The 25378-nt window shown below is 47.8% G+C and overlaps 4 protein-coding genes across 11 annotated transcripts in view; 2 read left to right on the top strand and 2 right to left on the bottom strand.

Annotated features, from left to right (window-relative positions):
• The window catches only part of LOC108157127 (serine proteinase stubble), a 28576-nt gene extending 12113 nt beyond the window's left edge, over positions 1 to 16463 (top strand). Inside the window, exons 1-11 of one of the 5 annotated variants that reach the window (XM_017289021.2) lie at positions 398 to 567; positions 4445 to 4529; positions 11207 to 11275; positions 12588 to 13184; positions 13245 to 13429; positions 13533 to 13843; positions 14529 to 14970; positions 15039 to 15228; positions 15304 to 15601; positions 15842 to 15991; positions 16061 to 16463. In XM_017289021.2, the coding sequence (XP_017144510.1) occupies positions 11229 to 11275; positions 12588 to 13184; positions 13245 to 13429; positions 13533 to 13843; positions 14529 to 14970; positions 15039 to 15228; positions 15304 to 15601; positions 15842 to 15991; positions 16061 to 16195 (2355 nt within the window). In that variant the 5' untranslated portion in view covers positions 398 to 567; positions 4445 to 4529; positions 11207 to 11228 and the 3' untranslated portion in view covers positions 16196 to 16463. Of the gene's footprint in view, positions 1 to 397; positions 568 to 3861; positions 4530 to 11206; positions 11276 to 12587; positions 13185 to 13244; positions 13430 to 13532; positions 13844 to 14528; positions 14971 to 15038; positions 15229 to 15303; positions 15602 to 15841; positions 15992 to 16060 lie in introns of those variants that run through there. The other 4 variants (XM_017289022.2, XM_017289019.2, XM_017289020.2 and 1 more) reach the window with 4 other exon arrangements.
• Positions 16464 to 17154: 691 nt separating this feature from the next.
• Positions 17155 to 18243, bottom strand: LOC108157128 (MICOS complex subunit MIC27). Its single transcript, XM_017289024.2, has 2 exons — positions 17967 to 18243; positions 17155 to 17900 (listed from the first exon to the last, which is right to left on the bottom strand). The coding sequence occupies exons 1-2, from the start codon at positions 18125 to 18127 to the stop codon at positions 17366 to 17368; spliced, it is 696 nt and encodes a 231-aa protein (XP_017144513.1). The 5' UTR covers positions 18128 to 18243; the 3' UTR covers positions 17155 to 17365.
• A 691-nt stretch (positions 18244 to 18934) lies between these two features.
• Positions 18935 to 21372, top strand: LOC108156964 (growth hormone-regulated TBC protein 1-A). Of its 2 annotated transcripts, none has more exons than XM_017288744.2 (4): positions 18935 to 19316; positions 19421 to 19656; positions 19727 to 20358; positions 20415 to 21372. In XM_017288744.2, the coding sequence occupies exons 2-4, from the start codon at positions 19628 to 19630 to the stop codon at positions 20744 to 20746; spliced, it is 993 nt and encodes a 330-aa protein (XP_017144233.1). In that variant the 5' UTR covers positions 18935 to 19316; positions 19421 to 19627; the 3' UTR covers positions 20747 to 21372. The 2 variants fall into 2 exon arrangements, with proteins under 2 accessions (XP_017144233.1, XP_017144232.1); XM_017288743.2 differs by having other exon boundaries at positions 18935 to 19320.
• LOC108156965 (circumsporozoite protein) lies at positions 20931 to 23379 on the bottom strand. 3 transcript variants are annotated; one of them, XM_017288745.2, is made up of 5 exons: positions 23192 to 23379; positions 22727 to 22923; positions 22372 to 22654; positions 22030 to 22241; positions 20931 to 21954 (listed from the first exon to the last, which is right to left on the bottom strand). In XM_017288745.2, exons 1-5 carry the CDS (start codon positions 23236 to 23238, stop codon positions 21827 to 21829), a joined length of 867 nt encoding a protein of 288 aa, XP_017144234.1. In that variant the 5' UTR covers positions 23239 to 23379; the 3' UTR covers positions 20931 to 21826. The 3 variants fall into 3 exon arrangements, with proteins under 3 accessions (XP_017144234.1, XP_017144235.1, XP_017144236.1); XM_017288746.2 differs by having other exon boundaries at positions 22384 to 22654; positions 23192 to 23378; XM_017288747.2 differs by having other exon boundaries at positions 22399 to 22654; positions 23192 to 23378.
• Positions 23380 to 25378: the final 1999 nt, after the last annotated feature.

Genomic DNA, 25378 nt, shown 5'->3' with positions numbered 1-25378 from the left:
TGGAAAGCAAGAAGAAAAGCTGTTGAAAATTTATGGTCAAATAAATGCGACTCGTACGTGCACGAATATGTGGGTCTGCCGTCTGCCTGTGTGTGCGTGTGTGTGTGTGTGTCTTATAGATATATTCATACGAGCCTGGGGGGTCGAGGTCGAATCGTACCGTAAACATTTGTGCACTTATCAATTTGTAAGCTAAAGAGCCTCGCAATCAGCTGTTCGGCGAAAGACTGCAGGCACAAACTTGTCCGTCATAAATCTCTCTTCGAACGCCGCTCCAACGCCAGCCAGCCAGCCAGCCAGCCAGCTCTCGCTCTCTCTCGCTCCTCTCTTTGAGCCGCTCTTAGGCGCTTTGCTTTTCTCTTGGCCGCAGTTTTATGCTTGGCCCGATGCTTTGCCGGCCGCAGTTCGGTTTTTACAGCGAACGTGTGCGGTTCAGATCGGTTTCAGATCCGATTCGGATTCGGTTTCGCTATCGATTTGTATATTCACACGGAGCCAGCCACTACCCATCACCCCATCCAAGATCCGTCCAAGATATATGATTATCTATCACAAAATAGAAAAAAGGTGCCTAATTTTTTTTACACACATTAAACCGCAGCCCTCGGGGCAAAGAGAATAAATTTGTATACAAAAAAAAAAGCCGAAACCGAAACCGAAACCCAAACCAAAATCATGAATCTTTAGACATTTCAATCAATCAAAAGGCAGCAGCAAAAGCTTATGCTGCGTTGGTAACCGATCGAAATTGTTAATCGACAGTTAAGAAAAAAAAAAAAAAAAACTGTTAAAACATAAAGCCAGATTCCAGACCCCAGAGCCCAGACCCGTCAAAAGTGAGAGTTTTCCTAAACGCTGCTGTCCCTGTGTCCGTGTGTCCCGCGTGTGTGCTTTTCTCGTGTTCGAAGTAATTTTGCTGCTATTTTGTGTGTAGTTTCTTCATCATCTCCTCCTTCTCCTTTTGCTGGCTGCTCTGATGTCGCTCTTGTCGCTTAAACAAACTTGCGACTCAATCACGACTAATTGCGCATGCACGGCCGCTTTATGCGTATTCCAAGCGCCGCCCGGCGGGCTCTATCGTGCCCCTGCCTCCCCCCCTTGGCCACATCAGACCCAGCCAGCTCCAGCTCCAGCTCCAGTCCCACTCCACTCCAAGACCCCCCCGTGCATATTACAAAACCGGAGCTCTGGATCGGAGGAGAGCGCAAGAGTCTGCTTAATATGCGTGTCACGTTGCCGGCCATCAAGTTCAAATTGCATTCGCTGTCAACGCATTGCTGCAACAGCAACAGCAGCGGCAGCAGCGGCGGTAGAAGTGCCAGTGGCAGCAGGGGCACGCGTTGAAATTTTGAAATTAACACCCAGACACCCGAAGAGGCTCTGAGACAGCGACAGGCCACAGCTTCAGGGAGATAAGTGGAGCAAGTGCTGCTAATTAAGAAATAAAAAGTTATCGGAGCCGAGTCGGAGTAAAAGTTGACAGCAGGATAAAACAGGCAGGAGAATGGCAGTAGGATTAAAGGAGTAATAAATGTAACAGCCCAGGCAGTAGACATGTCTCAAGGTAGACGAATGACAGGAGGATAACAGCGGGATTACAGCAACAGTCGAAGCCTTAGGAATTTTAAGGGACAGCAGAATGAACGCTGGATAACAGACGAGGGAACAATAACAGTCAGTAGCTTTAACAGGCACAGGAACAGAAATAGGAGCTTGACAGCTCGATAACAGTGCACTGGAAACCGATCAGCCGATGAGCCGATCAGCCGATCAACCGACAGGCGAATGACCTGCGCCAGTGCGCCCGTCGATAACTTTTTGGCAGGCGACATGAGCACTAATTAGTCCACGGCGCAATCGCGCGGCTCAACCTGCCACTTGTTGTGCCACCAAAAGCAAACAAAACTTGCAACAAAAAAGAAGTCAGACAAAACGTGGAAACAACAACAACAGCAGCTAGAAGAAGAAGTGGAAATGCAAAAGTGAGTTAATGCTGCGGCGGCGACGGTGACGGTGACTGCAGCCAGTTTTTCCTGCTCCCGACACTGTCAAATGCAACGCTCTGTCGCTGCCTGCTGCTGCCTGCTGCTGTTACTTGCGCAGCATTTAACTGCAAAGCTAATGCACTCACTCACACACACACACACACACACACACACACACCAGCCCATGCAAAGGCTCTCCCATAGGGGAGAGAGAGCGAGAGCGAAGGCTAGAGAGGCATACAAGTGCAGTTAATTAATTTCTTTGTTGTTCTCTACGGTAAATCATGCCGTGTGTGTTGTTGCTGTTCGGAGAGAATTTTGCACAGCAAGAGAGAGAGCGGGAGAGAGTGAAGAACGAAGATCAGAACGAACTTCCCACTGTTCTACAGCTACCCCACAACCCCTCCCTTGCATCTATCATTTGGCGCTACTGCCGCTGTGAATTTTGCACGTTGGCAACGCCACGCCGCCGACTCCAGCCGCCAGCAGGGACTCCAGACGACTCCCGACTTTGTCTTTTGTTGCATTTGTTGCAGCTACTTGAACTGCATTTGCATATAAATTAGTTTTGATAGCGCTCCATGGGTCCATGGAGTCCGCGGAGTCCGCAGCAGCAGCCAAACAGTTTCAGTTTGATGTTTGTTCTACGAATGCGTTGCAGCCAGAAAGAAACAACAACAAAATAAAAAGAATCAACTTGCGGCTGCCACTGTGGCTGTCTAACGGTATTCATTAAGTGAAGTACAACAGCACCCAAAGAGTGAGAGAGAGAGAGAGAGAGAGAGAGGGACAGAGAGGGCTGCAAAGCGATAAGTTGGCAATAAAAATTGGCAGCACTTTGGCACAATTAAGGCAGCAGAAAAGCCAACAACAAAAGACCCCTTGGCCTGGCCAGGAGGCGCTGCACCAGTTAATTGTTGCCCGTTGACAACATCCACTCTCCGTCGTTGTCGTTGCAGTTGTAGTTGTCGTGCCACAAGGAAGCACCACCACATTAAGCGGCTAAGAAGTGCAAATTCACATTTAATGAGCCCCTGGAGCCCAGGGGAAAGGATCGAGGAAGGAAGCTGCGGTCTGGCGAGTGATTCTTGCGGTGCACGGAAGATCATTGCAGCCCCCCAATGAAAATGCAAAAACTTTGAGGCAAGCAAATAGGTGGAAAAAACCCCATTAAAAGGAGACTTCTTTGGGATGATCGAAGATCATTAACAGAATTATTTCTTGATATAATTCGCAAGAAAAGAAATCTCATATTAAGCGAATAAATACTCGTATTAAATTTCATATTTAATGCCTGGATTAATTGGCCGAAATCGGAGAAAATCGCAAAAATCTTTTAGTCTAATGTTCCTCTTACCCCAGATAATCATCAGTCTCTCGCCTGGTATCGTCTTTAGAGATCATCAAACTGCTGCTGCCTGGCTTGTCACTTTCGAATCAAAGAGGCACGTCGTCGCTTTCAACTGTCATTTTTGAGTGCTCCCCCGATCCAATCCAACCCGATCCGATCCGATCCAACCCGATCCGATCCGATCCGTGTGTTAAATGCAATTTCCATTTCCAAAACGCCTCATAACTCAAGATAGCCATCAATTTGGTGGGGATACTCTCTGTGGTGGCAGGCCAATGCCCTGGCCGGGGAGCGGACTCCCCACGAGCCCCACGCTGCTGATATACATCAATTTTTGGCAATTTCGTTCGGCTACCAGCAGATCGAATGCAAATAGGTTCCGAATTTCGGTGCTTTTTTGGCCTAATCATATGGCAGGGCCCGGCTGGCACCTTTTGCATAAATTTTCGGCTATGATTTCTAATTCGATCGTTGGCCCATTTCCATTAACAGCTCAACTTCTGTTTCTTCTGTTTTTTTTTTCAGCCAGCCAGCCCCATAAACGAACGCCCACAAACCGAGGCGTGGCGCGGCGAGGCGGTGAGAAAAAGAAAAGTGAAGTCCAACGAAAGTGAAAAATCAATCCAATCGAATCGCAGGAAAATCTCCGCTCGGCTCCAAACTAAATCAAAAACAGAGCCCAAAACAAATAAACCCGAGGGGCTCCCAAATAAAACAAAAGCCAAATCAAGGTTCAGCAACAATTAATTCCGAGTGCCGTTGGGGATTGCTCGGGGCTGTTCGTGTTGCATTTATATTGCCACTCGAAACAATATTTACAAAAGTCTTTATGGCCACACAGTGAAATGCAAATCAATTAAACAAAAAAACACAAACAAAGGCAGCAGAGAAAAAGCAGAAAACAAATAAATATTCGTTACAATTTGATTAAACGCGATTTATTGACCATGAAAACGGTGGAAAGTCCGAATTGTATTTAAGAAACGAGAAAATTCCGAGAAAAAAAACCGGAGGAATGCGTGCAAAACAGAAAAGAAAACTTTGAAAAACGCGGCCAAAATGGCAACCAGTGAAAATCAAAGTTAATAAAGTTCATTGTTCTATATAGATACTCGAGCTATAGACTCTCCGACCGGGCCCCAAGTTCAACGATCCGAAGGCGAAGTGCTACCAAAAACCGAACTGAAAGTCTAGTAAGTCGATATTAAAATGGGATTTAAGTAGAGAAAGAATCTATAGAGCTTTCACTGGTGGAAATGGCGCAAAGAGAGAACATTTTCCCGGCCATCATTTACGGTTTTCCACGCACATTATACCATTTTCATATTTTAATTATCACTTCCAAAGACCCTATTCTTTTCTCTCTCTTAATTAGACAGTCCGAAACCCGAAACAGAATTCCGGGGGCATCCGTTAGTTCTAAAACCTAATTTATGGGCATCTTCTTAGGGAAGAATCTCGAGGTGGGGGGAACATCTCTAGCGTATATATATAACTAGTATTTACCATAAAATTAGCATGAACACCTCTGACTAATTTGATTACTTTGATTGTTTTGATTGGGGTTAAATTGCCCAGACATTCTAATTTTACAATACTCGCAGTTTGCGCCATAAATCCCCCAGCACCAGCCCCCTCCTGGCTGGCAGGCGATTATCTTTATAGACGCAGCTGGGGAGGGGAGAAGGGGAGGGGAGTGTTATAAAACCCAGAGAGTCATCTTCTGTCTTTCTGTATCTGCGAGTCTTGTGTCAACTTCCATTTCTGGCGGAGCTTATGTCGTTTTATTAGCGAAAGTCATCGAGCAGAATAATTGTTGCATTGTGGGGCTCCCGTAACACACCGCATACTCCCCTCTCCCTCTCTCCCTCTCTCTCTCTGCCATCCCATTCATGCTGCAATCAAAAGCGCAATTCACTTGCGCGTAAAACAAAATTTTGTCCTCTTACTCTTAACAAATTTTTGTGGCAGTCTCTGTTTCTGTCTGAGACGTGTAGCAGTCACCAAACTGTGACTGTCTTCGCCTTCCAGCGCCTGGTGGTTATATAATTTGATGGAACCCCCATTATTCCCCATTTGTACAACTTCAGGCGCAAAATTATTTAAATGTGAAATTATCGTTAAATTTACTGATTGGGAAAGACCTTGGGGCCACAGACAGTTATACAATAAAAGTGCACTGGCCTCCAGGCAGAAATTTCAGTTTATTTTCGGGGAATGGAAAATGGAGAATCTTGGGGATCCTCTCCCCCCCCCCCCCCCCCCCCCCCCCCACACACACACACACACAGAAAAGTGGTGGCACCTGAGAACAGTATGCTGTAATATTTATGTACCTTTCGAGGTTCCAGGCCAAGAGTCGTAATAAGTATTATATCATTCGCTGGAGACTCCGCCCAAACAATGACAATGGAAAGAAAAGGCAGTAAGGGGAGTGCACAAACAAGGTCAAGGGGGAATACCTGTTCTTGAGAACGTTTCTCCCTCCCACACACGAGTCGATCCATGAATGAGAACAAGAATAAAGATATGCATGGTAATATATCTAGTCCGGCAGTAGATTGTATAAATGTTCCCATGACAGCAGCACAAACACCATTTACAGCTATGTTTATGAATGATAAATGATGAATGACAATTAAGAGTCACACGATTATGAATGAATATGAATATGGCAAGTGAATGAAACACCATTTAGCAACAGATTTAGCGTTAATTGCGGGGAGAGAAAGAGAACTAGTTTAAAAGTCGAATGTGTGGAAGGTGCGAATGAATGGGATCTGTCTATCTGTGAATAGCACTCTCATTAAGTGGATTGAAAACCCTTGAGCATTCATTCTTTTCCCTGCTCCCCAACTACTTTTCTTTTCTAAACTTTCTGCAGCTCATCTTCGACACGATTGGGCTCGCTCTGAGCCACCAAAAGGCCTCGAGGTTCCACTTGAGAGTCCGTCTATCCGTACGTCTGTCTCTGAATGAGAGACAAGTGAATGCTGATTGACCCACAGAGACGACGACGACGACGCGTCGGGGCTGGCTCCAGGCCCTGCTGCTGCCACTTGAACGTGCATTTCATGCAAATTAACGATAAGAGACATGGCATCGCATCGCATCCCATCCTATCCTATCCCTTGCCGGCACTTAGAGACATTTACTTTTCACTTTCAATCTGTCAAATTGTCATCAGCCGACCGCAGCCGCAGCCGTTCCCTTTTTGAATGGGGCTCATTGTCGGCCGAAAAGTGATTGGCGATTGCACGACTTTTGATTCGTACTACTACCCGTACTCTTTCCCAATCATTTATGGCCCTAATTTATGGTCAATTGGCATCGTTACGGGTACGCACGTGTTGCGGTGGTAACTTCCTCAAGGGATCATGGGATCGGGCCATGAATCGTGCCCCTAACGAACCGTTATGACATCGAAAATGAAGCTATTTAGAATAGAGGAGGAGAGCCTGAAAACCAAATTAATTATGCCGCAGAGAGGAAAATAAATTACAAGAAGCACTGAAGAGGAAGGCCCAGAGAGAGAACAGAACCTGACCCCAAAAAGCAGCAGCGTCATGGGGCTGGCCTGCCGCAAGACAAAGTAAATATTTGGACAATGGAAAACAAAGCTGCAACGCCGCGCTCCAAAACGCAGCCCAAAAGAAAAGCCAGAGAAGAGGAAACAGCTGGGGGGCTCCCCACACCATACCACACCACACCTTCATCTGCGGCCAGGCAGGGGTGCAAGTGCAGCAGACACACAGGTTGCACAGCACTCGGCTATTGGCCATTGCCCACTGGCCATTGGCCATTAGCCGTGAGCGCGAGAGCCCGTGAGCGCGAGAGAGAGGTTAATAAACCAGGGGGAAGCGCGCTCTGGCAGTGATTTATGTTTGTGGCCCACTGCCCGGACACTTAACAGCTTTTGGGGAAACGTGTTGCTTTTAGTACGGGTATTTCGAGCAGGCTGAATGCCTCACTGCCTGCCTGCCCCCAGAGCCCCCAAAGCGCGGAGTCGGGAGCCCGGAGGCTCAATGGAATGCCTAATGTCTGTGTGGCTCCACATTGCGTATGCGTAATGACTGTCCCGCGATACTGCCACATAATTATGTACTATAATAATTAATAAGAGCTCTGTTTCCCTCTGCCTCTCGGTGCAAATGTTCGTTCAATTAGCAAACGAGGCGCCAGACACCAGCCAGGCCGCAACAGTTAGGCCATAAAGTCTGCACCCAGCCACGGACACCTCCCAAAGCTGTCATTATTCATGGAACTCGTACTTCCTGATTCCAGCCTGAGAAAAGTGCCAGTAAAAGAATGTTTCTTAAAGAATTATTGGAAGAACTTTTATCTGATCAAAGATCAGGTGATTCTTTGTGGAATTAATGAGACAGAGATCATTATGTTAATCTCATAAGTGGATGGAGAACTGGTGCTCAGATCGTAGGTCTGGGTCCATCCATTAACTGCAGAAAGTTGTGCCCCTCCCGGTCTCCACCGAACATAAACGGTTCTTTTGCCATTAATCCCATCCCTATATCAAATGTGCATCCATTTATCACTCTCCGGAGAGCGATATACTACCGATATGTACGAGTATTCCCCCAGTTATAACGAGACTTTAAGCACCTCTTTCAATTTGGCTTAGACTGCGCTTCCGCTCTTTGGGGCTCGTTCTCTTTGATTCTCTTTTGATTTTCACATTGATAAGCGGCGGTCGTCGTACGTCTCAGGTGCAACGACTTTTCCCCCAGACTGTACACACTCTCTGCACGTCTCCTCCTCCTCGTGGCCTTTCTCTGGTCGTAGATCTTGTGTGCCTCCCAGGCATAGATGGATTTCACATGGCCCGAACTCGAACCACTCAAAAATTGTGTTTGCGTTACGCGCTGCGATTATAACTAGGGAGTACTTTCCTCTGCGAGGAGGCACATCTCAAAGATGCCGCCATCAGAGGTACAGCTCCCCCCCCGAGCCCCTCCTCTTCGTGATATTAGCTGCGTGTCTGGCTGGGACTTGCTTGGACTGGAGCTGCTGTGAGGCTGTGATCCAGTTGTTTATCTTTTTCATTAGCCTGGGCGGCCTGTCATCTGTGCCGTCGCCTGTCGATCGCCCGACGATTGACAAAACGCCTACCGGCCAACAGGAGGCGACTCTTCTCCGAAGATCTATCCCTGTTGCAGCGCATCTCCAGCGGCTGTTACCAGAGCTGCAGCTGGACCTGAATCTTGTGCTGATACTGCGGCTGATGCCCCCCCGGTGTCCAGTGGGCTCTTAACTAAACGGGCTGAGACTTTTCCTCACTTTACCACACGCCAAAAGGTGGCAGGGGAAGGGGACAAGGGGACAAGGGGGCAAGGGAAAAACGTAGAAGTTAAGTGACTGACGCAAATTGCGCAATTGTTATTACAATTACTCTCTTCAACTAGTCGGCTGCCGCAGCCGTTGCCAAGTACTGCAGGCCCGCGTTCTGATCTGCACGTATTTACACTGAGAGAAACGACAAGGGATTGGCACTGGGCCACAAAATGGACACTCCTGAAGGTGCTTAGCAGGAGACCAGGAGGTCATAGGCTCATATTTAGATAATGCAATTTTAATTTAACTTAAATAATTTTCACTCGGCATTTATTGAACTAAGATCCAAAACATTTGATGGTTTGAGAAGAGTATGCTATGACCTTTCATAGGAATTTGTATTTGTGTTGAAGCCATGGTTGTGCCTGAAGATATTTATAGCCAAAGTAGAAGTTTTCTATCATTTTTAATGTATTTTTAACTTAAACAAATTTTGTGCATGTGTTTTTTGTAAGGAATGGACGTATTTTTCGATTTTTTCGTAGTGAAATTAATTCCCAACAAAATAAGCCACTAATCCTATAAGTCTAACCCTTTTCATTCTATAAGAAAAGTGCATCTATCATTCATTAAACATTTCGTAGATGATATTTTGTGGCCTTAGTTTTTCCAATTGCAGAAACCTTTTCTCTCAGTGTTCATTGCTTAATTCTCCGGCAGATCAACCCATCGTCAGCTGAGGGGAAACCACACGAACTCCAAGTCGGACTTGGAGTCTCCGGCGGCATCTCTTTCGGGGTTTGGGGCACATTTTTCTAATAGTTGAAAAATTTTGCTAGAAAATTATTTAGCCCCAGGCTTTGGGTTTGGGTTTGGGTTTGGGTTTGGGTTTGGGTCTTGTTCTATCTGTCGGTCTGTCTGTCTGTCTGTCTGTCTGAGTGTTTGGTGGGTTCTGTCTGAACGAACTGTTTGACTGTTTGTCAGACTGTTTGCTACCCGTCTTTGGCTCGTTTTGGTTTTTTGTGGCCCTCTAAAGATAGTCATTAGCACAAAAGATTGCCTGTTGCTACTTCAGTTTTCCGTTTTCGGTTTTCAGTGGTTGCTGCTTCTGTTTTGGGGCGTTTAAACGGGGTAATTACGTTTCGGGTATTTTTCGAGCCCAAAACTCTCTGCAAAAAAAAAACACGACTCTGAAATCTCGTGAGTAAAAAAGATCTTTCGCCGGCTGCTGCTTTCGTTGAGGAAATGAAAACGTAACGAAATCGATTTCCAACGGTTCATGCGCCGAATGGATCGGGGCCTTGTGGCGTGTGGCAGGGGCAAGCACATCTTTTTACCCCCTCTCTCTTTACTATTTTCAAAATAAAGTTATTAAGAGTGAGCGTTTGCGTTTCTGGCTCAATGGAACCCAATGAGCAGATACCCCCGCCCCTCCCAGAAAGAGGCCTAGACACGGCAACAAAGTCTGGGAAAAGGCCAGAAATTGGTCGGCTCAGGAGGGGGCAGGGAGCAGGGGGCAGATGATCAGAGCTTCCAACATCAATATCAATTTCGGTTTCAATCAACATCGACATGGCAGCCAATGATGTGCTTGAAAGACTCTTCCAAGTCTTCGTTTTTATGTTGGTATCAAATTGCATTTTGGAGCCATTTGTAATTATAATCAAACATTGAGATGATGAGGCGATAAACGGGATTTTGCTGGCTGAGATATAATTTGTCTACACGTATGATTTGGGGCTTCGATTGCGGGATGATTGGCTGGGAGATTGAATATCCCCAGGAGAGGGGAAAGGCATGCTTTAGAGGCTAAGATATGTGGGAATCTCATGGTATATCAATGCATCCCTTATACATCCCCCAAGGATAGGTGGAATCCATGTTTCCCCACAGATATTTCTGTGTTTATTCCACGAATAAATTGTCGAAAAATTAAAGCTTTAAGCGATAAAAATCCAAGTAATTAAGCGCCCAAGCCATCAATTATTCCAACACCCATAATCTCCTTTTTGGTGGCAAGAAGTTGTTCCCATGAAACCCTCATACGAGTGTCACATAATGATGGCCGAGTGGTGACGCCCCCAAAGTGTTGTCAGCAGCACCAGCAGCCCCCCTGCCCCATGCCACTGCGGTTCCTGGCCGCAAACTCGCCAGCATCTACCACACGATGACGATGATGATGATGGCGGTGATTATACGATTACGATCTCTGAGGATCGACTAATACCGCAATCTCGTGGGTCTCGTGAGTGGGGGGGGCCTGTCTGGTGGGTGGCACCACATGCATGCACCACTTAAATGTGGATCTACTGCAGTTAGAGGCCACTAATTATAGCCAGGGCGCGCAGTGCACATTCCGCTCGACATTCGCTCGACAGCAGAACAGCAACAAAATATGAAGTAGAAAAAACTTACTAACAACCAACCATCATGGTATCATGGTATCATGGTATCACGGTACCATAGCAGAGGTGGTGGTGGTGGGTCCTTCCTCTCCTTCCTATACTTATGATTCTGATTATTATATTCTCGAGCACTCTACAACTCTCCGGCACTCGCTGCCACACAATCTCTATTGCAGACATGCGCCCGGCACGTTACCGATGAAGCAAGCAACTTTAATCAGACCCAGACACAGACTTGGACACAGGTAAGTTGTCATCAGCCACAAAGGGGGCCAGAGCCATGCACCGTGCACCGTGCACCATGCACCATCTACCACAGAGAAGGTCTAGCCAGGCGATTGGCCAAGCTTTAATTAAATTTTAAAGATACATACTAGAAGCACCTGCCCCTCGCAACTCTACTCAACTCAACTCTCTTTCTTTCTTCTTTTTGGGGACAAGAAATTATTAATTGTGGCATGTGTCGTCGTTGTAAAACAGATTCCGTGCGATCGCAATACATTTTTTCCACTCTTGCTTCAACAATAAAACAAAACACAGAAAAAACCAACTGATTATGAAGCAAAAGTGAAAAGATGTAATTAAACCAGTCACTGACTGCACAGCAACCGCACCAGCAGCAGCAGCAGCAGCAACAAAAACGACAACTGCAACGACAGGCAGGCAGGCAGCAGCAACATCTGCAACATGTGCAACATGAGGCACAACCTCTGCCACTGCTGCCGCTGTTGCTGCTGTTGCTGGGCAATCATAACGAGTAGAAATCGCTGCCTGGGCCTGCCTCACTCTAAGGTTTTTCCTAACGCATCATACCCTTGAAGATATAGATGCCCTATATCATTCCATGAAGAACTGGTCAGAGTACCTATATATAGGCAGTACTTATCGCTGAAGCTATTTTTTCCTTTTATCTCAAGGGCTAAATATTAACAACAGCTAAAAATTTCAGTTAAAAATAAGTTACTTTTGTTCCAAAAAATTAATATGTCTTAAGGCCTCCAAGAAAAAGCTGCCCTTTTCGAGTTGCTTCAGGAAAATGTTTGAAAAACATAATTTTTCAAAATTTAATAATCATTTGAAGATCATGCTTGAAGTATCATTGAATGCCCAAGGTTTCTGCATATCAAATTTGTTCTCAATCATCTTTAAAGTAATAGATATTAAACAAATTTGAATGCAAGTAAGCGTGCGTCTAACCTATGACCAGCAGTCTAATGCATTGGGGGGGATCAAAAAATGGCACAAAATATAGTAATGGACAGAAGGGAAACCCCTAGATAAAGGCAGGGATAACTAGATCTCTCATCTATAAAAGTGGCATAAAAGTACTCCCATATTCCATCTTCTTAGAGTATGCCCATCTTCGACTCTATTTTCTATTTATCTTTCTAATGTTTTTGCCATCATTTTTGTTTTTGTTGGGTCGCCGCGACAAGTGCGCCTAATTAGTGGGGTGCAAAAAGGGGACCCCGACTCTGGTTCTGGTGGATGGGTTCCGGCAGGCGAAACAAGACAAATGTCCGAAAACTGTCATGCTCTTTTCTACCTTCGTTGCAGCAGAAGCCCAGCAGCAGCAAAAGGAGGAGAAGCAGCAGCAGGAGGAGGAGGAGGAGCAGCAGCAGCCACCACCAAGATGTGTCCCAAACGGCATTGGCTAGTCAACAAAGCAACGGCAGCGGGAAAGGGTAGCAGGCGGAGTCTAGACCAAATAGTAGAAGTATTAGTAGCCTTAATCTTAGTCAATTGCCTCGTGGCCACAGCGACAGCGGCCCTGATCACGCCACCCCACGATCTGGACTCCATCGAAGATGAGGATCTGTCGGGCTTCTATCGCAGCCCCCACCGGCTGGAGGGCTACCAGCAGCAGCAGCAGCAGCAGCTGCAGCAGCGGAACAGCCAGAACTTCAAGATCAGCCCCAAGCCGTGCTCCTTCGGGCGCGTGGAGGGCACCTGCATGTTCGTGTGGGAGTGCATCAAGAGCGAGGGCCGCCACGTGGGCATGTGCGTGGACTCGTTCATGTTCGGCTCCTGTTGCACGCACAACTACACGGACAACATTGTCCTGCCGCAGACGGCCTTCTCGTACACGAGACCCACCAAGCCGCTGACACTAAGGCCGCGTCCGCCGCCCCCCGCCTACAAGCCGATGATTAGGTAAATCCATAAAATATATTAAATATAAAATGATTTACCCTCCCCATTTCCCTCCTCCAGTGGGATGACCACCATCGAGCGACCACATGGCGCTGGCACGTTGGTGATTCGTCCTTCGGGTCCGCACCACCAGGGCACCCTGGCACGCCCACATCCTCCGCCCTACCAGAGCAAGCCCACAACAGCCTCGGATCTGCTGAGTGCCGCCTCCATGCACGCCGGTTCGAGCTCCAGCTCCAGTTCAAGTGAGTGGCGCCTCCCCCCCAACCCCTCCCCCAATCATTATGCATTGTTAGCACAGAGCACACACAGAGGAATTATAACAAACAAATACCATACCAACTGCAGATAGCATTTGGCATACATCAACCCAGCAGCAGCAGCAGCAGCAGCATCAACAGAATCAACAGAATCACTGGCAGATGACCACCGAACCGAGCTTTATTACCAGGCCGCGACCCACCGGCTGGACGAAGCCCGGCATCGTCAATCTCCCAATGTCCGGCCCACGTCCCTCGAAGCCATCGAAGCCCACAAAGAAACCGATTGTCTACGAGCGGCCGCCACCGCCACCGCCACTGCCACCATCATCCACGACGACATCATCGACGACGACGACGAGGACGACGATCCAGACACAGGGCCCCACCAGGCCACAGGTATGTAAATATGTGGCAGAGGCAGTGGCAGAGACTCCCCTCTCCCTCCAGTTCCGATTTGGATTCTGGTTCTGGTGATGCATTGATGTCGAAAGCGAAACAAACGAGCCACGAGGTCATTTACTCTACGCGACTTTGGGGAATGGGTGAATGGTGGGGGGACCTGGGGATCCCGGGACTGGGTCCTGAGCCTTCATAATGGCAGGCGGCCACAGCCTTGGGGGACATTTTATTGTTTGCACAAAGTCAGGGCCAAAAGTTGATGTAAGATTTGCCTGCCTCTACCTCTACCCCAGCCCTGCCCTGCCCTGCCCCTAAGTCCTGCGCTGCCTGACAATGACGAGAGCCACTCTCAGGGGTGTGTTGTGTAGAATGCGATGCTCTTTCCAGGGGAAGAGTACTTCCAAGAAGAGAGAATGCTATATCTTGGGTATCCTCATGGAAAACATATGCACAAATCCACATCCCCGTTGGTTAGGGCATCCAGAAGTCACTTAGGATCCCCGCAAAAGATCCCCACTTAATGCTGATTTAGCGGCGAAATGAAAAATTGATTCTTTGCATGGCTCAGGAATGGGAATGGGAATGGGGAATGGGGAATGAGGAATGGGGAATGGGGAAGGGAATATTCCGCTGGCCGTTGAGTATTTTAGCATAATGTTTACCACTTTGGCCTGCCTTGCAGCTGTCGGCGGGCACATCATTAGCCACATCGTCGGCTTACCCAACCTTCTCCACATCGAAGGCTACGACGACAACAACGACGACGACGACCAGGAGAACGACCACACCAGCTCCGACAACAACGACAACGACAAGGAGAACTACCAGCAACGCAAGGCCCTACCAGAGGCCCACCACAGAGAGCAGCAGCACAACGAGGAGTTCGACAACCACTGCCAAGACACCCACCACGACCAGAACACATCCTAGTCCCAGCAGCAGCAGTGGAGGCATCATCTCCAGCAGCAGCAGCAGTCGGCCCACGCATCGGCCCATCGGTGGCGGCGGAGAGGGGGGCCATATCGAGACCAACGAGATAACGGACTCCTCCACACACGATGGGGCGGCGGGCGGGGCAACGACGGCGCTGGGGCATGTGAAGACCATTTCGGCGGCGCGCAGCGGTAGGTGCCACGCCCCTTTAGATCATGTCCCGACTTGACACTCCAATTTGTTATTGTTATTGTTGCAGAATGCGGCGTCCCGACGCTGGCACGGCCCGAAACGCGAATTGTGGGCGGCAAGAGTGCGGCCTTCGGTCGTTGGCCCTGGCAGGTGTCGGTGCGACGCACCTCCTTCTTTGGCTTCTCGAGCACCCATCGGTGCGGTGGCGCTTTGATCAACGAGAACTGGATAGCCACAGCCGGTCACTGTGTGGACGAGTGAGTATCCCATTCCGAGTCCGAGCCCCATCCAAACGAAGCTAATCTATGCCTCTCCTCTGCTTTCCGCTCCAGCCTGCTCATCTCTCAGATACGCATCCGCGTGGGCGAGTACGACTTCTCCCATGTGCAGGAACAGCTGCCCTATATAGAGCGCGGCGTGGCCAAGAAGGTGGTCCATCCGAAGTACAACTTCTTCACGTACGAGTACGACCTGGCGCTGGTCAAGCTGGAGCAGCCGCTCGAATTTGCGCCGCATGTCAGTCCCATTTGTCTGCCCGAGACGGAGAGCCTTCTAATTGGCATGAATGCCACGGTCACCGGCTGGGGTCGTCTGAGCGAGGGCGGCACCCTGCCCTCGGTCCTCCAAGAGGTGAGTGCTTGGTGGTGCAACAGCCGAAGACCGCAGCGAATCGACCAGAAGGCAAATGAGCCAAATGCAGCAACTGCAGCGTAGAGAGTGGGAGAGATTGCAATTAGGAATATGAAATTGAGAAAAGATTTGAAGGGAACACAGCTTTTCGGGCTGGGGATGGTTGGAAGATCTTTGAGAATGGGATAGAAGACTATGAGAAAATGCATCTTAAACATCTCACAATTCCTTCTTCTACAGGTCTCCGTTCCAATTGTAAGCAACGACAATTGCAAGTCCATGTTTCTGCGCGCCGGACGCCAAGAATTCATACCAGACATATTCCTGTGCGCGGGCTATGAGACGGGAGGCCAGGACTCTTGCCAGGGCGACTCCGGCGGACCTCTGCAGGTAAGTCAACTCAAGGAATCTCTCTCTCTCTCTTTTCAGTATAAAGATTATCCTTTCTCTCGTTTGCAGGCCAAATCGTCGGATGGTCGCTTCTTTTTGGCTGGCATCATCTCCTGGGGCATTGGCTGTGCGGAGGCCAATCTGCCGGGCGTGTGCACGCGCATCTCCAAGTTTGTACCCTGGATACTGGAGCATGTCAGATGATGATCAGATGATCAGACGATCGCTCGCTCGACTTTTGTTATTGTTTTAATTTATCAAGTTGTATCTATATAAGATTTGTGTGATTTATCTTAAAGGAATGTTAAGCGTAGTTAGCTTCAATTTAAACAATTTAATAATCAGCATTGACACACTGCCACGCCCCCTGCCCAAGCACACACACACACACTAACACTAACACACACGACGAGTCAACGCCCATTAAGTTTAGTCTAGCGAAAAATGTTAGATCCATAAGTTGTCTAACACTCAAAAAAAAAGGGATTCGAAGGGGGACTTCCATTTGTATATATAGCCGAAAAGATTGGACAGAGGGGGAGGTTAGGGTAGGGGTAGGGGTAGGGTATGGGAGGGAGAGTCATTTGCGAATACATGTCCACAATGTTGTTGGTATTTTAGGCTAGAAATATCATTAAAACAATTAACTAAATCTATCTAATTTATAAACAAATTGCAGACAGACATCCATCCATGTGGTTTGTATCTTGCCCAAAGAACAAAGTTTATCTATAGCGCGCTGCGAAAGCATCTCCAAAAGCGAATAAAAACAAAAATTATTGAGAAAATATTCTGGCATTTCATTGAACAATTGTTGGCCTCGGGGGCCCTTTCGAGTATCCGACGATGACGACGACGACGGCGACCATTCATTCATTTCCTTTTCAGTCATCGCCCCTGAGGGGCCGCATTGAAGATGATTGGCACAATCGTCGATTTTGCACGTGGGGAGACGGAGACTTTCCAGCGGATTTCACTTTTCAACAGCTTCTTCACCGCGAGGCGTCCGTCAGTGACATTTGACACCAACACCAGCACCAGCAACAGCTCCAGCACCAGCACCAGCGGATGCTTGAACAATTAATCACTCAAAGATTCGTGTGAGAGATTCTGTCCACGGCCCACACACAGATCGCAGATACAGATACAAAATTGTACAGAGATTTCACTTTTGGGACGCGACGCGAATTTATTTGTGGCTACTTCTCCATGGAGAGAGTACTCCGCAGAGAGAGAGGTAAAGAATTATATTGATGATCACAAAATCGGAAAGAATTCAAGCGACGGAAAGCCACAGGAAGAGATGGCCTGAATCGATGTCACACTTCCGGTTCGATTTTAGGTTCGTTTAAAGCCAAGGCCCTGCCTCTGAGTCTACTTCTTCTTGGGAAGGACCACCTCCTTGGCCTCATCGATCAGATCCAAGGCCAAGAACTTGAGGTCCTGCAGCGAGGTGGGGAACTTCTGGATAGGCTCAATGGGCACCTCCTCGCCGGGTTTCACGCCCTTGATGAAGTTGTAGGCAACCGCGAAGATCTTGCGCCCCTCGTGCAGCACCACGCGGCAGTTGTCCTCCGCCTGGCGGGGATAGCACATGGAGGCCACCGCTCCGGATCCAATGCCAGTGTAGATCACCTTCTTGACGAAGCCACCGCGGGCGGCAAAGATGAAACCCGCCAGACCGCCCACCACAATGGCCCCGCTGCGATGGAGCGAGTTCTGTGGCTCGTTCAGGATGTCGAGGGTGTGCTGCGTATGGGCCTTGGCCGTGTCCACGTATGTGCCGATGATGCCGGCCTGGTCCGCTACCGCCCGATATCCAGCTTGCACTTCCTCCCGCACCGCACGCACTCCGGTCTCCAGATTCTTTTCCAGCGCCGACTCTTTATGCTCACGGGGCTCCTTAGGCCTAAAGCATGGTATGGGTATGGTATTGGCGTTGGCTTCAAAAGGACGACCCGTGCACTCTACTCACTGTGTCTTGCGCAAGTTGCCGTAGATTGGCAGCTCGCTGGGGCGGCACACGAGTGAGCAGTCCTCGTCGTTCTTCTTCTTTGGATCTTTCTCTTTGGGAGCCTCTGGAGCCGCCTTTACCGCCACGGCTGACAGGAGTCCCATCGTAGCTGTTCGCAGCATTTTGTAGTGCTTGTCGGTCCCTTAAAGTACTTAATTATAAAACGCAAAGCTTTCGTAATATTTTGTTGTTTTGAATTGCGTAATGCGCAGTGTCACCTTATCGTTAAAATATACCAAAATATACCGTATACTGACGAACTCAAGTTCTATTATTCATATTCCTCAATTTTGATGTTCCTATTATTGTATTTTAGCTAAAACAAGGTTTAAGCAAGCAAGTTCAACCAAAAAAACGGTCGCAATGTTGCTGGTATTTGAAGACATGATGCATTTGTAGGCCTCGGTAACACCTTTCTTTCCACTTTCCTTGTACATTTCATGTAGAGAGTATTTAGAAATGAGACGGTATATTTTGGTATATTTCTTGGTGTCATACGGTATATTTTATGGATAAATATTTTTTGGTCACACTGATTTTTTTTGCCACCATGTCTAGCTCACACACCTTGCAAATTTTATACTTTTCACAGTGTTTTCTAGTATTTCGTCCAATGCACCAATGTAGAAATCGTGTAGAATTGCCATTTAAAGTAATTTCCCAGGTCTCATCGAATACTAATTCGTAATCAGCATCGAATTCCTGATCGTTGACCATCAAAATCTCAATTTTTTCAAAAATGTCGGAAAAACGGCCTGTCAAAAAGTGGATAACGGAGGTTTTTCACACTGGCGCTGGAAAAAAAGGCCAACAATTTTCAACGTACAGGTGTCGCTTTTGGTAATTACATGAAAGTGCAGTTAATATGTAGCAAATGAGTAGAAGTAAGCGTGTAGTTAATACGTAAATATTTATATATTTAGTATGTTTGCAGTATATTTCTGAGGGTCGCTGCTGCTGGTCTCGCTCTCGCGTTAAAAACAATCTTAGTTAGTTTAAGCCATTATCAAAGTGGCACATAAATCTTCAATGAAATCAATAGTGGCAGCTCCAAACGCACCAATCACCAGTCACCGAAAGCACGCCGCTGGCACCCGAGACGTGCTCCGCGACACCTGTGCCTGTACCTGTGTCCCCCAATCCGGCCCCTCACTCCTGTGGCGCGAGGTAAATGTTATCAGTGAAGAGGCGCGCTAAAACGCCTACCACAGCAGAGGCCGAGGCAGCGCAGTAGCAGCAGCAGAGGCAGCACGAGTGGGCGCACACACAAAAGGCCACCCCACAGCGTTCAAGGACATCGGATCAGAGTGTGTAGGTAGGTGGGCGATTGGCAAGGCTAAAAGTGACTTAAAAATAAATGAAGGGCTTTGTGGCAAGTAATGTTTAATGACCTTTAACCCAATTGAATGTTGCAGTTGCAGCAGCGGAAGCAGCGCTAGCGGCAGCGACGTAACCGAGCAACGTGCGCTGAATACCAAAACGCAATTTTGGGGCCATGCCACAGCCAACGCCGATTTACTGACGCAGCAGAACCCTTATAAAAAAAAAAACAAGAAAAAAGACCAAAAGACCAACGAACGACCAACAAACGTGAGCAATACAAAATCTAGTCATTAGTTCTTATGGATGCTACCACAAGTTCAAAGTTCAGGTGAGTCCAAAGCGGACAGCACGCTCCACTGAATCTGTATTCAGCCTCAAACTCATTTTGGTCTTTGTAGCGATGTGGACGAGTATGGCTTCAAACGTGGCCAAAACTTCGACTACAATAACTATTCCAAGTTCATGGACGGCTACCTGAAGACGCTGACACGCCGTCGCATGAAATGGGAGGCCATACTGCAGCAGAACCCAGATCTCAGCCAGGTGGATGCTAAACTGAAGCGTTATATTCGAAAGGGGATACCGGGCCCCTACCGTCCCGATGTTTGGATGAAGATATCCGGCGCCGCAGCCGAACAAAAGCGGGCGCCTTATCTGTACCGCAGTCTCTTGAACACCGAAACCTTTGACAAGGAAATCAGCGATTCCATATCAATCGATCTACCTCGTACGTTTCCCGACAATATCCACTTCGACACGAAGAAGCAGCGCCTGTACAACATCCTCATCGCCTATGCCCACCACAATCGAGATGTGGGCTACTGCCAGGGCCTCAACTACATAGCCGGGCTGCTGCTCATCGTCACCGAGGACGAGGAGAAGTCCTTCTGGCTGCTCAAGCATATCGTGGAGAATATTGTGCCACAGTATCACTCGCACAACATGGCCAATCTGCTAAGGGACCTCGCTGTCTTTCGCGAGCTGGTGATTAGGCGCTTTCCAGCTGTGAATCGGCATGTGGACAATTTGGGTGAGTGTTCTCCCATCAGGGTTTCCTTTCATGTCTCACCCTTTGCCCCTTTTCAGGTCTTCCCTATCCTGTTATAGCCAGCAAGTGGTTCATCTGCATATTTGCCGAGGTGCTGCCGGTGGAGACGGTGCTGCGCATCTGGGATTGTGTGTTTTCCGAAGGCTACAAGATCGTTTTCCGTGCCGCTTTGGCCATGTTTGTCACCCACAAGACCAGCATACTGGCCTGCGACGATATTGCCGCCTTGGCCACACACTTTCGCGACATCATGATCCAGGACAGCATTGTTACGGACTGTCATGGCTTCATAGAGTCGATGTTTGCATTACGCTTGAAACGCAGCGAACTGGAGAGCCTGCGGAAGGTGGCAGTGCTGAATCCTGCTTAAGATTGATAGCGGAGGAGTTACGACCAGCAGATCAAATATTAGATCAAACAAGCAACAAAACCAAATACCAAATTGGAGAAGCAATCGAAAAATTCAATTATTAGGAGCGTAGTCGTTTAAATGTGTCATTGGGTATAGTACCATATAATGTAGGTGTGCCTGTATTATCATTGAAGCCAAAAAGCGATTCGAGTATTAGCCAACGAAATCAAATCAAAACAAAAAACAAAAAACCCATGTTACCAAATCGGAACGAAAAACGCCAGCAGTAGGAGTAGTAGCCAAAAAACAAAGTCTCTAGAGTCTAGATGATATCTTCCGCATATATGTGTACACCAAGTTATAGCATGTATTACCAAATTCACAAACGCGCATTTCACACAACAATCAATCCATCCATCAGCTTATCCAACATACGACAACATTTTGTGTTCTTAGTTCTTTGTGTCTGTTGATCAAAAGAGTATTTATTTTTGAGTACGAGTATATGTACGATGGTTAGGAGGAGAGCTATATATAATATGTATATGTCTATATCTATGCCTACGTCTAGATTAACACACAACACGCCACACCGCACGTGTGTAGTGTGTGAACTTTTATATAAAATGCTTTTAAAGTTGTTACATAGTTGCCTAACTGTATATGTATATGTGTATGTGTATGTCTGTTAGCCACGAATCGGGGGCCCGTATGTGCACGGTCTTCGTTTTCGTAGAATACTCACTATTTACAACTGATCTGATACTACATATATATCCTGAAATATGATTTGAGGAATTGATTTGTAATTGATAAAACCTGCAGCAGCAGCAGCCGCCATCGAACCCAACAACTACTCCCCCCTCTCCCACCTTGGTGGGGAGAAAGGTGCTTCGATGGTTTTGTGGGGTCTTGTGTCTTTGGATGCTTTTCAAAATAAAAACATATTACTATTGCTTATTGTTAGTAACTGTAGAAATCCTAGCCAGTCTTTAACTAAATCATAAGAGGGAAGACTTTTGGGGGGGACGAACTTGGAGTTAATGCTTTTAGCAATCGATTCCAGAGTTAGCTTGGCTAATCTGGACACCATCCCATTCATGGCATGCCGCAGTGAGCACCACACATGGGCTCCGAGGACAGAGCCAGCGAGGTGAGCAGGGTACGCCGTCCAGGATGGACGCCCAGGTTCTCCCAATTGATCCACGAAAGACGGGCAGTGAGATCTATGGAAAAAAGCACACGAATATCCCAGTTAAAGAACCCTCTTTCCTCTCTAAAGTATCCTGTGATCAACCCACCACTTGTATTCCAGTTGGCCCGATCCGCCTTGATCTCTCCCCGCAGACACTTCTCCACATAGGTCAGTGGATCATAGTCGGTCTGCAGCACCTCCCGCAGCAGGGATATGTAGGCAATGGCCAGCCTGAGCGTATCGATCTTGCTCAATCGCTTCTCGTACGGAAATGTGGGCACATGGACCCTCAGCTCATCGAAGGCCGAATTGATGCTACTGCAAAGCGCAACGAGAGGTCAAAGAAAGTAGAGAAAAGAAAAGAAGGGAGAGGGAATGACGCTTGTTAGTCGACCATTGCTGGCTCGGGATGCTTTAGGCAGAGTAATGTTTTTAAAATGGAAAAGACCATTTGGTGTACCCAGTTGGTGCGGACCTCTGGATGCGTTTCCTTTCTCGCACATTGGCCGCCTGTCGCTGCATTTTGTAGCTGGAGGCGGCTGTGGCACCCACCGAGCCGTAGTTGGGATTGGAGCCGCCTCCTCCTCCCCCTCCGCCTGTTCCTCCCGGGGCTCCAGATCCTCCAGGGCCGCCACCACTGCTGCTGGCACTGGGACTATTGCACATCAAGGGCGTGGCACTATTCGACTGGTGCACACCCATGGGATTGGTCGACGAGTCCAAGAGGTTCTCTACGAAATCCAACAGATTTATATAGTAGTTTTTCGAGTTTATTTCTTTAGGTATCTTTCAGTCGTATGTACCTCCTCCGTGTTGCATATAATGCTGCTGGATGTGCCGCAGATTATTCGAGTTGAGGCGCAGTCCAGAGCTGCCGCCGCCACCTGACCCGCCGGCACCTCCGCCACCCCCATGGTTGCCACCCTGATGCTGGCCCGCATAGATGCAGGAGGGTAGATCATTGATCAGATCATCATCAAAGTTGTGGAACGGCATGTGGCTAGGGAGTACAACGAAGGGTTAGGGTTTGGAAGGATCAAGAGTTGTATTTGAAATGGAGATGCCGTCGGCAAGAACAAAGTTTCGGGAGGTTACCCGAAAACTAAGCTTGCAAGGGTCCAAAACCATGTCAGTTCTTAGAAGATTTTTGGATTGATTAAAACTATAATTTTATGAACTTTTACTTGAAAAAGTTTTAATAGTTTTCTTCCAAAAAAGGCCAAGAAAATGCTGCGTTTTCGGGGATAGGACAGGATCCCTTCTCTCACCTTATTGGCGGTGATGAAGACGAATCTGGCAATTGATTACGCGACATTTTTCTTGAATTTTCCGAGAAAACTTCACTACACTTCAAGATGGGTTCTGAGAAGTTCCACTTTCTAACGTTTCACCAGGACAGGACACCTTTCCCGACACTTCCGCTGTCCAATAAGTTTAAATGTTTAATGAGTCCGTCTCCCGGGAATTGCGAGCCTTTTATAGTTGCCACAAAATCCAATTGGAAATGCCACAACTCTGCCCAGGAAGGACAGGACCCGCAAATCCACCCCTAAGCATTCAGCATCCTGGGCAGCCATTCGCCGTGCGGCGCCCTCAACCGGGTGGGCGGAGTTTCACAAGTACAGGGTGCTTCGGATGCGATGCTGAGTGTGTGGGAAAGTCGTTCAGCCTGCTGGCCTCTGGCTGCTGCCCTACAACGACACCCCTTAGATCTGTAGCTGAGATGGTAGCTAATTATCGTAATTGATTTGTCGTCAGTTGTGGGGGGAGTCACATATGATGGAGAGATGTCAGGGGAAAGTATACAATACTTGAAAGAGGAACTATAGCTTGTAAGACTTTATAGTCTTGGAATTTTCTTAGCATTGATAAAGGCTCAATAGAAGGTATTGGATATGCCACAAATATTCCATACAATCCTTCTTCTTTTCTCTGTACTGTAGCGCATCTCTTAGTCGCCCTAGCCGATGCCCTCCCCATTTGTGCCACTCCCCTTTCGGCTGTAGCTGTAGCTTTTGTGCTTCCCGTCACCTGTTTTTGACATTTTGCCATTATATTTCGCACAGCAGGCAACCGCCATGTTTTATCCGTGGAGAGCTGGAGATGGAGAGAGCAAGAAGACAGCAGAGACCTAACCCCATCGCAGGCCCAATTGAAATAGGGGGAGAGCACAGCCATATGGGAGATGGACAATCGGGAAGGAAGTCTGTCAGTAATGAGAGCTCTTTATAGGGGCCGCCAGCCATCGAACCTGTTGATCGGAGAGCAACTGGAGTCGGATTCCATTCCCACGGGATCAGGACAATTACACAGCCATGGGAGATAGCAGTCAATGCTCTACATTTCACGGATCATTTAACTTAACCAGAAACCCGAAGCCGAACCCGAACGAGAACCAGAACTAACCCCCCAGCAGAAGGAGAAACGAGAGCAGGATCAGGAACCACTCGAAGCAGCCGCAGAGCCTTTGTCAACACCAGTCACGCACGGGGCAATTGTTGAAATTGAATTATGTTTATTTGATGTTTTGGTTTACGCGTAAATTAGCTACGTCGGGGACCAAGTGCTCGCCGAATCTCAGCCAGCGATGGCCCGCCCAGGCGGACGACCTGGTCGCGTGCCCTAACCCGAGGCGCGAAAATCCCGAGCAGTCGTAGAATCGAATCGAACAAAGGGACGACGCGGCAATATGTCAGGGCGGATGCGCAAACCTTTTCATTACCAGACAAATTTGCTTGTAGCACGCGTCGGCGCACACTCCGCAGTACCCCCGGCACCCCCCCGGACCTTGCGTCCGTCCGTGATGACAGTAATCAGTTTTGATGGAGGGTAAGTGCCCGGAACACGATCCAGAGGTACCCAGGAACCGTACGGATTGAGCAGCAGATAGGAATAGGAATGTGAGTGTGTGGTGTGGTGGCGGGACAAAAGCTGACATCCTTAAGTGAAATCTTGTTACAAACCAATGTAAACACGATTGTTAATTTAACTTTTCGGAATCGCTGGCAGGAAAACCGCCCTACAGTGGACGGGTACGGCTACTCCCGTCCCAACCCCTTTTTTAGTGCGGATGGATTGATGTTTAGAATGTGGTTCGGACTTGTCATTGGGCCACAATTAAATTATCGCATTTCAAACGAGTGCGCACCGAAAGAGACGCTAATCGCCGAGATCTGACCTGACCTGACTGTGGGAAAACCATAAAATAAATAAAATATACAATGTGTGTATGCAACTCTCATTTGATTTGCATATTTGTGCGTCATTTTTGAAGAGTTCTTAAAGCCTAAGCCAAACCGAACATGTTAATTTGGAAAGGAGGCACGCAAAGAGTTGGCTGGAAGGCTAATTCGGAGAGAAGCTTTGTGGGAAGAAGTGGCTTAAAGGAAGGTCATAGCTAATGGCGATGGTTGGCGATCCCTGGGGTATTCTAGGGATAGAAGAAAGTTTCAAGG

This window comes from Drosophila miranda, chromosome 2 (assembly GCF_003369915.1).
Source record: "Drosophila miranda strain MSH22 chromosome 2, D.miranda_PacBio2.1, whole genome shotgun sequence".
NCBI lineage: Eukaryota > Metazoa > Arthropoda > Insecta > Diptera > Drosophilidae > Drosophila > Drosophila miranda.
Note: the sequence above shows the minus strand (reverse complement) of the source record. Positions and strands in the feature narration are given on the sequence as shown.

Coding starts and splice junctions, on each gene's coding strand:
- LOC108157128 (XM_017289024.2), bottom strand. CDS start 18,127: ATGCTGCGAACAGCTACGATGGGACTCCTGTCAGCCGTGGCGGTAAAG. Junction 17,901..17,966: donor GGCAACTTGCGCAAGACACA/GTGAGTAGAGTG, acceptor ACCATGCTTTAG/GCCTAAGGAGCCCCGTGAGC.
- LOC108156964 (XM_017288744.2), top strand. CDS start 19,628: ATGGATGCTACCACAAGTTCAAAGTTCAG. Junction 19,657..19,726: donor ACCACAAGTTCAAAGTTCAG/GTGAGTCCAAAG, acceptor TGGTCTTTGTAG/CGATGTGGACGAGTATGGCT. Junction 20,359..20,414: donor TCGGCATGTGGACAATTTGG/GTGAGTGTTCTC, acceptor GCCCCTTTTCAG/GTCTTCCCTATCCTGTTATA.
- LOC108156965 (XM_017288745.2), bottom strand. CDS start 23,238: ATGTCGCGTAATCAATTGCCAGATTCGTCTTCATCACCGCCAATAAG. Junction 22,924..23,191: donor TCTTCATCACCGCCAATAAG/GTGAGAGAAGGG, acceptor TGTACTCCCTAG/CCACATGCCGTTCCACAACT. Junction 21,955..22,029: donor GGCCAACTGGAATACAAGTG/GTGGGTTGATCA, acceptor TTTTTTCCATAG/ATCTCACTGCCCGTCTTTCG.